The sequence below is a fragment of the Cryptococcus neoformans genome, chromosome 11 (genome assembly GCF_000149245.1).
Source record: "Cryptococcus neoformans var. grubii H99 chromosome 11, complete sequence".
NCBI classification, from domain to species: domain Eukaryota; kingdom Fungi; phylum Basidiomycota; class Tremellomycetes; order Tremellales; family Cryptococcaceae; genus Cryptococcus; species Cryptococcus neoformans.
In genome coordinates this window covers 728,885-741,111 of record NC_026755.1, presented here as the reverse complement: position 1 = coordinate 741,111, position 12,227 = coordinate 728,885, and the positions used below count along the sequence as shown (strand labels likewise).

The window sequence follows — 12,227 nt, the reverse complement described above, 5'->3', positions numbered from 1 at the left end:
GGGGTTTTGTGAGTCCTCCGCCGCCAATTGGGAGGGACGCAGCAGTACCCATACGTCCCGGCCTTGGTCGGCCTAGTGCTGACAACTCCTAGCCTTCCAGCAGGTACGCTGCTTCCCAAGGGGGCAAATTTTGCAATGCAGTCAACAATAGATTTTGGGTTGCATTTTCCCGTGAGTATTTAATCTCTTCCTTCTTTCGTCCCTTCCTTTTTTTCCCCTCGGATTTCCTGCTTCTCCACGCACTACAGATTAAGTCATCCCCGGGTCACGCTCCTGACTTGAAATGGTGTAGAAAGGCACAAAGGTTCCCGGAGGATTTCTTCTTCCTGTAAGTACATGATCCCGTCCTTCCCGTTGAAAGGCCGCTCACGGTGGACAATGGCGTAAAACAACAACACAAACAACAGGTGTCTGTTGTGAAGAAACAGGAGCCCAAGAAAGCCCCGCCTCCCTCTGAGAACCCTCTGTGCATGATCCAATAGATATAGATGTATGCGCATATGAATGCACGATGGTTGATTGGGCTGCTATCTGCATGGAACCATCGGATAGTACAATTGACGTTCGTTGAGTCGTTCGTTGAGAGGCCGGCGAGGAACGAAGGATGCGGATAGTGTAACGTGTATTTACGTAAATTGCTTTTCAATGGAAGCGTCGACGCGTCCGAAGGTCCGTGTTTGTGTGGATTTCATTGTTCTCTCAAGCCATAACAACAACTTTCTTGACTTTCATCTCCTCTTTCCATCTCCACAGCCCTCAAGATGCACCCACAAAATCCCTCAACTCCCTCATCCAACTCCTCTTCTACCTTCTCTCTTCCCAAATCCTCCATTTCACGGAAGAAACCTCCAGGACTCGACATCTCCAAATCGATCCTTCGTCCCACACGTACAGCACCAGTTTTGCCTTCAAATGGAAGCCTCCCTAGCAACTTCATGTCAGAAGCAGACAAGTTGAGAGATGATATTGCCAATCTCCAGCTGTCAAGTCGATCAACTGGCTCGAATCACTCCCTGGAAGCATTCGACTCCCCTAGAGCCTTCCAAAGCGACAGTTCGGTTGCGTCGGGTCCTGCAAAGAAGGAGAGCAGGGACGGTAAAGAACGGGGAGATAAGAATAAGAGGAAAAAGAAGCACAAGGACAAGGATGGAGAGGATTTGGTCAGGGATGAAGACCTAGAAATACTGCACGATTTAGGAGCGGGCAACGGAGGGACAGTGACCAAAGTGTGGAACAAGAAGAGGAAATGCGTTATGGCTCGAAAGGTATAGTTCTTATTTCGTGATGATTTAAATACAGCTGATAAAAAATCAAGCTCATCCTAGTAGACGCCAAACCGTCCATAAGAAAGCAGATCCTTCGAGAGTTACAAATCATGAACGACTGTGATTCTCCATACATCGTCGCATATTATGGATGCTTCCCCGTCGACGTCCATGTAGGTATTGTCATGGAATTCATGGATGCTGGGTAAGTCAAAAAAATTACTCGAAGAACTCTTGCTGATGCAACGATGATAGATCTCTGGACTATATCTATAGGCATCATGGCGCCATTGACATTGATATCGTTGGCAAGGTCGCTGAAGCAGTGCTAGAGGGTCTCGTTTACCTTTATGATAAACACCGCATCATACATCGAGGTATGTGTAGATCATCCATCATTGAAATCGACCCCGTGCTCCACACCCAAAGGAACACTTGTGTACTAATTATTCATTCAAACCCAATAGACATCAAGCCGTCCAATGTATTAGCCAATACCCGAGGGGAGATAAAGATATGTGATTTTGGAGTCTCTGGCGAGTTAATTAACTCGATCGCCAATACATTTGTGGGCACTAGCACATATATGAGCGTATGTTTGTCTCTAGTGTAGTTTGTTTATCGTCATCTGATCATATTCGAGTAGCCGGAGCGGATTCAGGGGGCACCGTACACAATCAAATCAGACATCTGGTCTCTCGGTATCTCCCTTATCGAGTTGGCTGTCGGCCGTTTCCCATTCTCTGATTCACCTGACTCCGAAGAACTCTCACCTAGTGTTTCCGACTTTGACCCTGATCCTACACTTCCTCGGTCCGTTCGACGCCCTAAAATTGAATCAAATAGCGGACGTAACGGTGTCAGTCAGAGCGGTGGACCGCACGCCATGTCTATCCTTGACCTGTTGCAACATATCGTCAATGAACCAGCTCCGAGATTGGCAAGCAGACGGAGGACCTTCCCCCAGGAGGCGGTTGCATTTGTGGAAGGCTGCTTGATCAAGGATCCTGATCAACGAAGGAGCCCTAAAGAGCTGCTGGTAAGTGATAATTCAACCGCAACGACGAACTTCTTTCCTTACCGTGCTTTTCTGCAGTCTTCTCCATGGATGACCAACCTCAAACCCACCAAAGAGGACCTTCAAGCCTGGGCTCAATCCATGACCGGCCCTCGCGAGGAATAGACGTACTTCAGTCCTGCAGATCATATTTCGTCCTCGTATACTCTTCAATGTTGATACTCTTCTTTGTATATCTCTAATCATTGTCTCGCATATCCCCAACCATCATATGTTCTGTGTATATTTATTACTCATTACAATATCATTTGTAGACAAAGAAACGATGCATGTTTGGCTCATGCGAAATGGCGTTATGCAGTAGTCGTGCAATGTTTAATTCTAGTCACATACAAAACGGTTTTCAATCCACCAAAATCCACCTGGTCCCTTCTCTTCTCTGTTTTTTCTTCATCACTGGAAGATCAACTCCCAAGTCTTTGAAATGCGGCGTGACAAACACTTCTCTCTCGTCGTCCTTTAAAACACTCTTTCTAGCAAACCCTTTTGTCGGCATCTCCATCGGTTTGGAGAAAGTGCAAAGGCCCTTCCCAAGGCTAGGTAACCAGGCAGGATTGATTTTGGTTACGCCCTTCATCCATGGTTTGCTGGTTCTGACAATTTCAGAGAAAACGACAAAGTCTGGAGGAGCACGATGGAAGAGTGCGGATGAAGGATGAATGAACACGGGCTCAGATCCGAGGCCGACTGCTCGATAAGCCACGCCGCGAGTGGACTCGTACGAGACACCTTTCTTCAATACGAGATCTTCGCGAACAGCTACCTGGTCAATAAAGCCGGCGGCAAGGATCTGACGAAGCACCTTGAGCTGAGTGTCGTTGGGCGGAAGTAATTTCGAAAGCGGTACTTTGGCGATAGACGATATTTGAGCTCGAAGTTGATGTATCTCCTGCATTGCCTGATGAAATGAAATTATCAGTTTCCGACTGACCCCCACAATATTACAGACTGGAACGGACCTTGAGACGGATAAAAGTCTTTGCACAGAAGGCAGGTGACGGGTCGTACTCGTAGGCGCCGATGGCCGCGAGAAGCTTGAACATATCGCTGGTACCCTGCCCAAGCGCCAGGAATTGCTGGCATGACAGACATCAGCATCACGCATTTATTAGAGACATCCTAGCTCACCTGTTGGGCCTTAAAAAACCGCCTTCTCGTCTCCTTCCGCTGCTCCTTTTCCTTGATTTCCTCACTTTTAATATGGCTAATCTCGGCGGCTTCATCCTCCTCTTCATCCACCTCTAGCGACTGTTCGTGTATGAAGGGGTCGCCCACTGACATACCCGCAACTATAGCAATGATATAAGACATGCAGTCGTGTTGAGTACCAATAGCAAGCATTTTGGCGAACCTCGGGGACACAGGAAACCCTGCCATAGCTTTGCCTAGGTCCGTAATCTGACCCCCTGCGGAACCTTTGTGCTGCACGCCATTGATCATCTTTGTCAAAGTAGGAAGCGAAAGGGCACCGAGGTTCGTAAGAAGGTTCTCTGCTCGTCGGAGGGCTGCCCGGTCTGGGGGAGTAGGGAATGGGAAATTGATAACTGCATCAATGTTCATACTCTTCATTTGTAAGACCACGCCTTCAATAGGCATCCGTAAGATTTCTGGTTTGGAGAATTGCTCAAAGTGATCTTCAAAGAGAGCGGATGAATAGAGACGGTAACAATGACCTGGTCCTGTACGACCGGCACGGCCGGCTCGTTGAGAAGCCGAAGCCTTTGAAATCCAAGAGACTTGGAATGATTGCACACCATTGGTGGGATCATAATGTCGCTCTTTGGCGCGGCCAGAGTCAACGACATAGCGGATGCCGGGAATAGTAAGCGACGTCTCAGCCACATTGGTAGAGATTATGACGAGCCTATGGCCCTCGGGAGGCGGTTTGAAAACGAGCATTTGTTGATCATTGGGTAATAAAGAGTAAAGAGGAAGAACATGCAGGGGAGCTATGTCGTGCGATGAGTGGATGAACAAAAGAATGATGGTCTGTACTCACCGTCTGCAGGCTCATCAAACTCGAGGCCAGGGATACCTTCAACCTCGTCATCGGTATCAAGGGCCTCAGGATCGCTCTCTGCGGCCCCATCATCGACGTCCGCTGCCAAATCTTCATCCTTTCCGAACTCAACTTCCTCTGCTTCGCGCTCTGAAAACAGCCAGTTAGCTCATACATCAATAAAAATCGCTTGAAAGGATCGACCAACCTTCTGGAGGCAACGAATTATCGTTGATTGCTTGAGTCTTTTGAGATGACTTTTTGGCGCCATATTTCTTCTCCAACTTCCTACACAATGCTTGGATCTCACTTTGTCCAGTCATGAAAACCAAAATACCTCCAGGTGGCAGTCTTGCATGTATCTTGGAAACTTTTTTGTACGCCTCCGTTACATAATCACTGACGGTACGTCTGCTGAAGTGAACGGTGACTGGATGTTGCCTGGCGGCAATGTGGATTACAGGGGGAGGTTTGGAGAATAAGGTGGGGTTTTCGGCAAAGTCGGAGACTCGAAGAGTAGCGGACATGACAACAATACGTAAGGGCTTCGCGCCTTGCTTGCCCTCGCGCCACAGTTTTTCTCTAAGTTTAGCGACTCTACTCAACACACCAACGAGGACATCTGTATTGACACCACGCTCGTGCGCCTCATCGACAACAACCACGCTGTACCGGCTGAGCAAAAAGTCAGACGCAAGCTCTCGCAAAAGGACACCATCCGTCATAAACTTGATGGCGGTATCAGGTGAGGTCGTGGAAGAATATCGAATTTGATGCGCAACGAGTGATGAGTTTTGGGGGAAATTGAGCTCAGAACGAACTCGCTCAGCAAGTGACACGGCGGCAACACGACGCGGCTGAGTGACGGCAACCATACCAGGATTGTCTAACGCCAAATAAGTTAGCAAAATTCCCACATGCTGAGATTCGACCGACCTGAACCCTTGTATCCAAATCCAGCTTCGTAAAGCATTTGGGGCACTTGAGTCGTTTTACCACTACCTGTCTCACCACAGATAATGACCACGGGATGCATCAAAATCGACTCGATGATTGATTGCTCCTCGGCAAGAATAGGCAATCCCATCCTTGCCTCAGATACTGAAGGTCGACGAGTGATGTTCGGACGGACCTTGGACTTGTCACTGTCTTTACTTTGATCAAGAAGGGACGTCGTTGGCATGACAAGCTCTTGGCCAAGAGGACCAATGTATTCACCGACCCTGGCCGCAGGTAAAGGTTGAGACTTGTACAATGTTGTGGTCGTGTCAACTGCGAGGAGATCGGGTGCAGAAGGTTGTGATGTTTGACCCATCTGTTTGAGTGCCCAATCCTTGAAACCAAGTGATCTCTTCTTTTTTGGGGGAGCGACTTCTTCTTCTTCTTCTTCCTCTTCATTACCTTCTTCTTCCGAATCTTCTTCGTCTTCTTCATCGCTGGACTCTTCATTGCTATCCATCTCGTCATCCTCCTCATCATCATCCTCATCATCTGAATCTTCATCCTCATCATCTGAATCTTCTCTGTGATCTATCCCTCGTCTTCCAAACATACCATAGACAAAGCCCTTTTTTCGTCGTATTTCAACTCTCGGCTTCACGACTTGTCCATCGGTTGATTTTTTGAGAGCCCCGCCTAGCACAGTAGGGGCAGAGGGGGCCGATATCGGCGATTTAATGGTTTCAGAGACTGGCTCTGGTTCAACTGTGGGAGAAGGTTCAGCTGCCTTTTTTGGTTCTTCATCGGAAGTATCATTCCCAGAATCAGACGAGTCAAACTCGGACGATGATGAATTAGGAGCTTGCGTAGAAAGAAGGTTGGGATTCCATCCAGCCTATTGTGGATAATCATCAGCACTATCTTATATTTAAACATAGATAGTAAATTCACCTTCTTGGGAAGCTTACCCTTCCTCTTGCCTTGCTCAGCAGCTTTGATCTCAGCCTTCCGTTCACCCTTGGAGGGTATCACTGTGGTTTTGACCTCCTCTGTCTCTTCAGCTTGTCCGTCCCGAATAATTTCAACCATGACCTCCTTTGCTTTTCCCTTGCCTTTTCTACTAGGAGCATCATTCTCACTTTCTCCACTATCGTCGTCTCCCTCTCCAAACCGTTTAGACAATCGGTCAATTCCTCTGCGCACAAAGCGATCTTCACGCTTCTCCTGCCTTTCCTTTGCACTAGTAGGATTCAGGGGGTTTTGACCCAGGGTAGACGCCGATAGGAGTGAGGCAGATGTGGAGGAAGAGGGAGCGAGAGATTGTAAAAGTTTGAAGGTTTCGAGACGTTGTTCTGATTTGAGCTTTTTGGCCTGTGTTGAATGCTTGATCAGTCACTCAGACCAAATAGGCGCAAACACTTGGACAAACCATATAAGATTCAAAACGCTTCCGCTTCTTTGAAGACATGCCCGCTGTCGGGTCTTCGAATACAGCACCATGCTGGTCAGCTTCGTTGTCCTGGGCGTCCTCCTCGGTGTGCTCCTTGGTGATGTTCTTCCTCTTCTTGTGTGAAGATCCACCGGCAACTGATCCCCTTGCTTTTGCATTGTACCGCTGGCGAACTGGTGGGCCTGCCATTTTATAGGTCGATTCTCTGATTGCAGGGCCGAGTACTGTAGTTATACCATAGTTGGTTCGTTATACTTCAAAATCTTGATCTCCAGCGGCAATTGGCATCGTAGTCACGTGACTTATATCTTCGGCCGCCGAATGTCGTGAACAAACAAAAACAGCTTCCGTCGAACCTTCGATCATTCATTCGTTATTCGTTCGCTCGTTCATACAAATATCAGCGGTATGTATGTCGTTGTGTCATCCGCTTTCATAGTTCAAATCCATGAGAGGGCAAATCCTTTTCCTCATGTCAATGGATTTCGCTCCACAGTCATTAATGAATTAACAGACTTTCTCAGGCAGGTGTATATGGACGCTGCCTTTGACCGCCCGCCCCTCACCGCCCTGTTTATACCAACTCCATCAATGGTTAATACTACTCTGACACTTGATGATACAGCATCAAATCACTCGCTCTGACCATAGACTGGGTCTGAAAAATTGATACAGATCCTTGGCAAGAATACTCTATATCACAACTGGTGAGAATCAAAGTGGCAGAGCTTGAATGATCTCTGGAAATATCATGACAGTCGGGCTGGGAAAGAACGTCGTGGTTACTCACGACCTTTAGCATTATTGAGAAGGAACCCATGAACTGTGTCACCAGACCTCTTACGCCAATTTTCAACTGGAACCAACGACGCTTTGCAAATCAAAACTTATCTGTCCACCATTGTAGTAAGTTACTGAGGACTTTGGTTCTGCATTAGGGACGCTTGCCTGGACATTGCAAGTTGGGAGTGCATTATACTGGTACAGTTATCATGGAGGGATTGACACCCCGATGCTTGGGTTCCATGATGTAAAGTTGATATATGAATAGTGAAGCACATGCAAGTTCGGGAGGAACTAGGGATAATTTAGCTTGTGAGCTTCGTAAGCTTCCTAATGGAGAGATAATGAGCTACAACTAATCTGTCAAAGTCTCATTATGGACCTGGATAAAATGTATCTATTTTACGCTTGATGAAGTAAAGAAGGAAAAAGTTTGCTTTTTTGTGCTGGGTATCTCAGTCACGGTGATTGGGGTCATCAACGCTGATAACAGTGACAAGTCGAGTAGCATTGCATACAATTTGCAGTATACCCCACCTACAGCAGTCCAAGAACCCGGTGAGACAAGAAGGGCAGACTGATGTCTATGACAGCACTGGCAGCTCAGAAAGTTAGGAAGATCTGAATCTATTATCGAATTAAATGGGTTGTAGATAGGTTGCAGGTACCAAGCCTCTTTGTCCGTTGCCATCCTCGCATGTCCACCCTGTCCCATGTTGGTTAATTACACGATGCGCCTTTGTGATGAGACCCTGACTTACAATCAGAAGAGGTCTTCTCGATGATGTTGACGACCTGATTAGCCTGCACGGATAAATCTCCTTCATCCTAAGTTATCGATATTAACGCTGTATAACTAGCCCACTGCTACGAGCTACTCACGTTACCGGTATAATCGTACAGTGCTTGGGCCTGCCCCTCGCCACCATTTGCTAACCCGGGACCGACCTCTGCAACAGCCGGAGTTGCGGGGTTCGGGGAGGAAGAGTGGTACGAACCCGAGCCATCTCTGCGAACCGGAGGCGGGAGGGTGGTAGTGGAATGGGATAGGGCAGGTGGGATAGTATTTTCCACGGTAGCCGGTTTAGCTATAAGAAATGAGGCATTTAGTGTGCGCGAACACTGAAAAGACAGGCTGATAGGACAAACTTACACTTTTGTGGGTCTCTCCACATGCTTGTAAAAGCGGACATCTTGCTAGAAGTATCCACATGTCCGAAAGACTATTCGGAGATGAAATCGTTGCTCAAATTAGTTGTCTCTGGGTAACTCACTTTGGATGAAACGAGGCCTGACACACCGCCCTTCTTTGCTGCAACCGGGGGCGGGGCTGCTTTCCTTCCAGCGTCGTCCCTGACTTCCGCTTCGGCAGGCTTATTTATCCTCTCATTTGCTCTGCCAACCATCCCGCCCATACCAACTTTGCCCAGCAGGTCCATTGCGTCCTTGTTTTTGGAAAGAGCATTCATACCAGACTTTGTTCCTGCTGTACCATATTTAATTGAAGATGAAATGAATCGCTGAGCTGAGTCAGGCTGCTCTGTTCTCTCTGGCGGGGGCATGGGGTGATGTGTTGACGAGAGAGATGGAGAGGCATACCGTGCTGACGGCGGGGGGGATAGGGCGGCATTTGTGCGCGCAGGATGGGAAGATGCGTCGATGGCAGGGGGCGACGGCAGGTTGTGTGGTCGCGACGCGAAGTACTCGTCGAGAAGAGAGAAGAATGCCTCCTGCGACGGGGTGAGTAGGAGCAAGGGGGGAGAAGCGGGAACAGACCTTGTCTTCGAAGGAGAGATTAGTGAACATGCTGAGGGGGATGGGATGGGGTGGAGAGGGACGTGAATGGGAATGCAGCGAACAGCGGCATCGACGCAACCAGGGATGACGCACGCAACTACTTCCGTGCTTGGCAATCTGCAATAAAACCATGACTGAATCTACTGCTTCATTCATTCATGCAAACCGAGCCAATGCATATATACATGTCGTGTCACAGACAATGGGATAAGAGAAAAAATAAAATATCGAGTCCTTCCTTTTTGATTCCCGCTTCTCTTCTATCTATCGCCCTGTTCCTTTTATTACTACGCCTTGTTTTAGTCGACCTCCTCAACGGAAGGGCCTTCCTCGTGAGCGGGAGCACCGCCGGCACCGCCGGCACCGGGGAAGCCACCAGGGGCACCACCGGGAGCGCCACCTTGAGCACCGTAGAACTTCTATAGCAAAAGGTCAGCGACGTTCATCATGTTATTGAAATAAATAAAAACTCACAGTCATGATGGGGTTGGCCACAGCCTCGAGCTCCTTCTGCAAGCCCTCAAACTCTTCCTTGGAAGCGGATTGCATAGTGTCGAGGGAGGAGATAACCTCGTCGACCTTCTTGGAAAGAGTCTCGTGGTCGGCAGAGTCAAACTTGTCCTGGTTGTCGGAAAGAGTGGTCTTGAGGGAGTAAGCATAAGACTCAAGACCGTTCTTGGCCTGGACAGTGGCGGCAGCAGCCTCGTCCTCAGCCTTGAATTTCTCAGCCTCAGCAAGCATCTAATCGAACATCAGCATCTGCACAAACAAAGATACATCAAAATGTCACTTACCCTCTCGATCTCCTCCTTGGACAATCGGCCCTTGTCGTTGGTGATGGTGATCTTGTTGCTCTTACCGGTAGACTTGTCGGCGGCGTTAACGTTCAAGATACCGTTGGCGTCAACATCGAAGGAAACCTCGATCTGAGGAACACCTCGGGGAGCAGGGGGGATACCGGAAAGGTCAAACTTGCCGAGCAAGTTGCAGTCCTTAGTCTTAGCTCGCTCACCCTCGAAGACCTGGATCAAGACACCAGGCTGGTTGTCAGAGTAGGTAGAGAAGACCTCAGACTTCTTGGTGGGGACAGTGGTGTTCCTCTTGATCAAGGGGGTCATGATACCACCAGCAGTCTCGATACCCATGGAAAGAGGAGCAACGTCGAGCAAGAGCAAGTCCTGAGTGGCCTCAGAAGTGTCACCAGTAAGGATAGCAGCCTGGACGGCGGCACCATAGGCGACAGCCTCGTCGGGGTTGATGGACCTGTTGGGCTCTCGGCCAGAGAACATGTCGGAAACAAGCTTCTGGATCTTGGGGATACGGGTGGAACCACCGACAAGGACGATCTCGTTAACGGAGGACTTGTCGATCTTGGAGTCTCGGAGAACCTTCTCGACGGGGTCCATGGTGGATCGGAAGAGGTCCTGACAGAGCTCCTCGAATCGGGCACGGGTGATGGAAGTGTAGAAGTCGATACCGTCGAAGAGAGAGTCGATCTCAATAGAAGTCTGGGCAGCGGAAGAAAGAGTTCGCTTAGCTCGCTCACAGGCGGTTCGGAGTCGTCGGAGAGCTCGGGCGTTAGAAGAAAGGTCTACAGCAGATCAGCATTGACGCGTCCATGAGTAATCGTAGGTGACTTACCCTTCTTGTTCTTCCTCTTGAACTCTTGGACGAAGTGGTTGACAAGTCGGTTGTCAAAGTCCTCACCACCAAGGTGAGTGTCACCAGCGGTAGCCTTGACCTCGAAGATACCCTCCTCAATAGTCAAAAGAGAGACATCGAAAGTACCACCACCAAGGTCGAAGATCAAAACGTTCTTCTCACCCTCAGACTTCTTGTCAAGACCGTAAGCGATAGCAGCGGCAGTAGGCTCGTTGATGATACGGAGGACATCGAGACCGGCAATGGCACCAGCGTCCTTGGTAGCCTGACGTTGAGAGTCGTTGAAGTAGGCGGGGACGGTGACAACGGCCTTGGAGACGGTGCCACCAAGGTAAGCCTCAGCAGTCTCCTTCATCTTGATAAGGACCATGGAAGAGATTTCTTCGGGAGTCTGTAATAGGTCAGATATTGCTTTTCTGCGAATTATGAGAGAGTACAACTTACGAAAATCTTCTCCTCACCCCTGTACTCGACTTGGATGGCGGGCTTGCCGGAACGGTCAATGACCTTGAAAGGCCAGTGCTTCATGTCGGCCTGAACCTCAGCATCCTCAAACTTTCGGCCAATCAATCGCTTGGCGTCGAAAACAGTGTTGTAAGGGTTCATGGCGACCTGGTTCTTGGCAGCGTCACCGATCAATCGCTCAGAGTCGTTGAAAGCGACGTAAGAGGGAGTGGTTCGGTTACCCTGGTCGTTCGCTGCAAGGCTGTCTCAGCAAGAACCAAAAACATTCACAGACGACATGGACCTACCGATGATCTCGACACGGTCATTTTGCCACACGGCAACACAAGAGTAGGTAGTACCCTATTACTCGTCAACGAAGCTCGTGGAAAATGTGCTTGCTGAAGAGATACTCACCAAATCAATACCAACAGCCTTAACCATTTTGTCTATTTATCTATTAAAGCTTTGAGTGTAAGGGAATGTAATGAGATTTTTTGTCAACAAATGAAAAGGTGAAGAGAAGAAAGAGAGAAAAAGAAAGGGAATATAAATACGGAAATCGACGGAAGGCGGGGGAAGGGAGGGGAAGCTTGTCGTCACTGGTGGTAGGGAGAGCCACGAATTCCGGGGACTTCTTCCCCCTTCTCGCACCAAATCGAATGTGGAGGCAAAGCATCGAAAATGCCAGAACAATCGCGTCTTATGTGGGGGATCGCATAACGACGGCCATGTCCACCGCGGCGGGCACCGCCGCTTTGCTTCTTCGTTCATTCATTTAATTGATGACTGCATCATCAGAAGAGACCG

General features: G+C 48.8%; 4 protein-coding genes and 2 non-coding genes; 2 read left to right on the top strand and 4 right to left on the bottom strand.

Moving 5' to 3' along the window:
* Window positions 1–19: 19 nt before the first annotated feature.
* Window positions 20–595, top strand: CNAG_12997. Its single transcript, XR_001046234.1, has 3 exons — window positions 20–171; window positions 293–328; window positions 408–595. It is a non-coding gene; the product is annotated as a hypothetical RNA (non-coding RNA).
* CNAG_12998 lies at window positions 139–545 on the bottom strand. XR_001046235.1 has 2 exons: window positions 371–545; window positions 139–319 (listed from the first exon to the last, which is right to left on the bottom strand). It is a non-coding gene; the product is annotated as a hypothetical RNA (non-coding RNA).
* Window positions 596–697: 102 nt separating the features above from the next.
* On the top strand, window positions 698–2,660 carry CNAG_01730 (STE/STE7/MEK1 protein kinase). XM_012197325.1 has 6 exons: window positions 698–1,265; window positions 1,316–1,470; window positions 1,521–1,642; window positions 1,733–1,857; window positions 1,912–2,304; window positions 2,362–2,660. Exons 1-6 carry the CDS (start codon window positions 762–764, stop codon window positions 2,446–2,448), a joined length of 1,386 nt encoding a protein of 461 aa, XP_012052715.1. The 5' UTR covers window positions 698–761; the 3' UTR covers window positions 2,449–2,660.
* Window positions 2,463–6,953, bottom strand: CNAG_01729 (ATP-dependent RNA helicase DHX37/DHR1). XM_012197324.1 has 8 exons: window positions 6,711–6,953; window positions 6,233–6,652; window positions 5,279–6,176; window positions 4,551–5,228; window positions 4,343–4,492; window positions 3,472–4,292; window positions 3,303–3,419; window positions 2,463–3,241 (listed from the first exon to the last, which is right to left on the bottom strand). Exons 1-8 carry the CDS (start codon window positions 6,918–6,920, stop codon window positions 2,687–2,689), a joined length of 3,849 nt encoding a protein of 1,282 aa, XP_012052714.1. The 5' UTR covers window positions 6,921–6,953; the 3' UTR covers window positions 2,463–2,686.
* A 721-nt stretch (window positions 6,954–7,674) lies between these two features.
* Window positions 7,675–9,401, bottom strand: CNAG_01728 (hypothetical protein). XM_012197323.1 has 7 exons: window positions 9,291–9,401; window positions 8,789–9,244; window positions 8,668–8,737; window positions 8,397–8,602; window positions 8,276–8,342; window positions 7,868–8,220; window positions 7,675–7,808 (listed from the first exon to the last, which is right to left on the bottom strand). The coding sequence occupies exons 1-6, from the start codon at window positions 9,318–9,320 to the stop codon at window positions 8,153–8,155; spliced, it is 897 nt and encodes a 298-aa protein (XP_012052713.1). The 5' UTR covers window positions 9,321–9,401; the 3' UTR covers window positions 7,675–7,808; window positions 7,868–8,152.
* Window positions 9,402–9,443: 42 nt separating this feature from the next.
* On the bottom strand, window positions 9,444–12,048 carry CNAG_01727 (hsp71-like protein). XM_012197322.1 has 7 exons: window positions 11,835–12,048; window positions 11,726–11,780; window positions 11,418–11,671; window positions 10,953–11,364; window positions 10,106–10,902; window positions 9,786–10,052; window positions 9,444–9,730 (listed from the first exon to the last, which is right to left on the bottom strand). The coding sequence occupies exons 1-7, from the start codon at window positions 11,859–11,861 to the stop codon at window positions 9,611–9,613; spliced, it is 1,932 nt and encodes a 643-aa protein (XP_012052712.1). The 5' UTR covers window positions 11,862–12,048; the 3' UTR covers window positions 9,444–9,610.
* Between the last annotated feature and the right edge of the window lie 179 nt (window positions 12,049–12,227).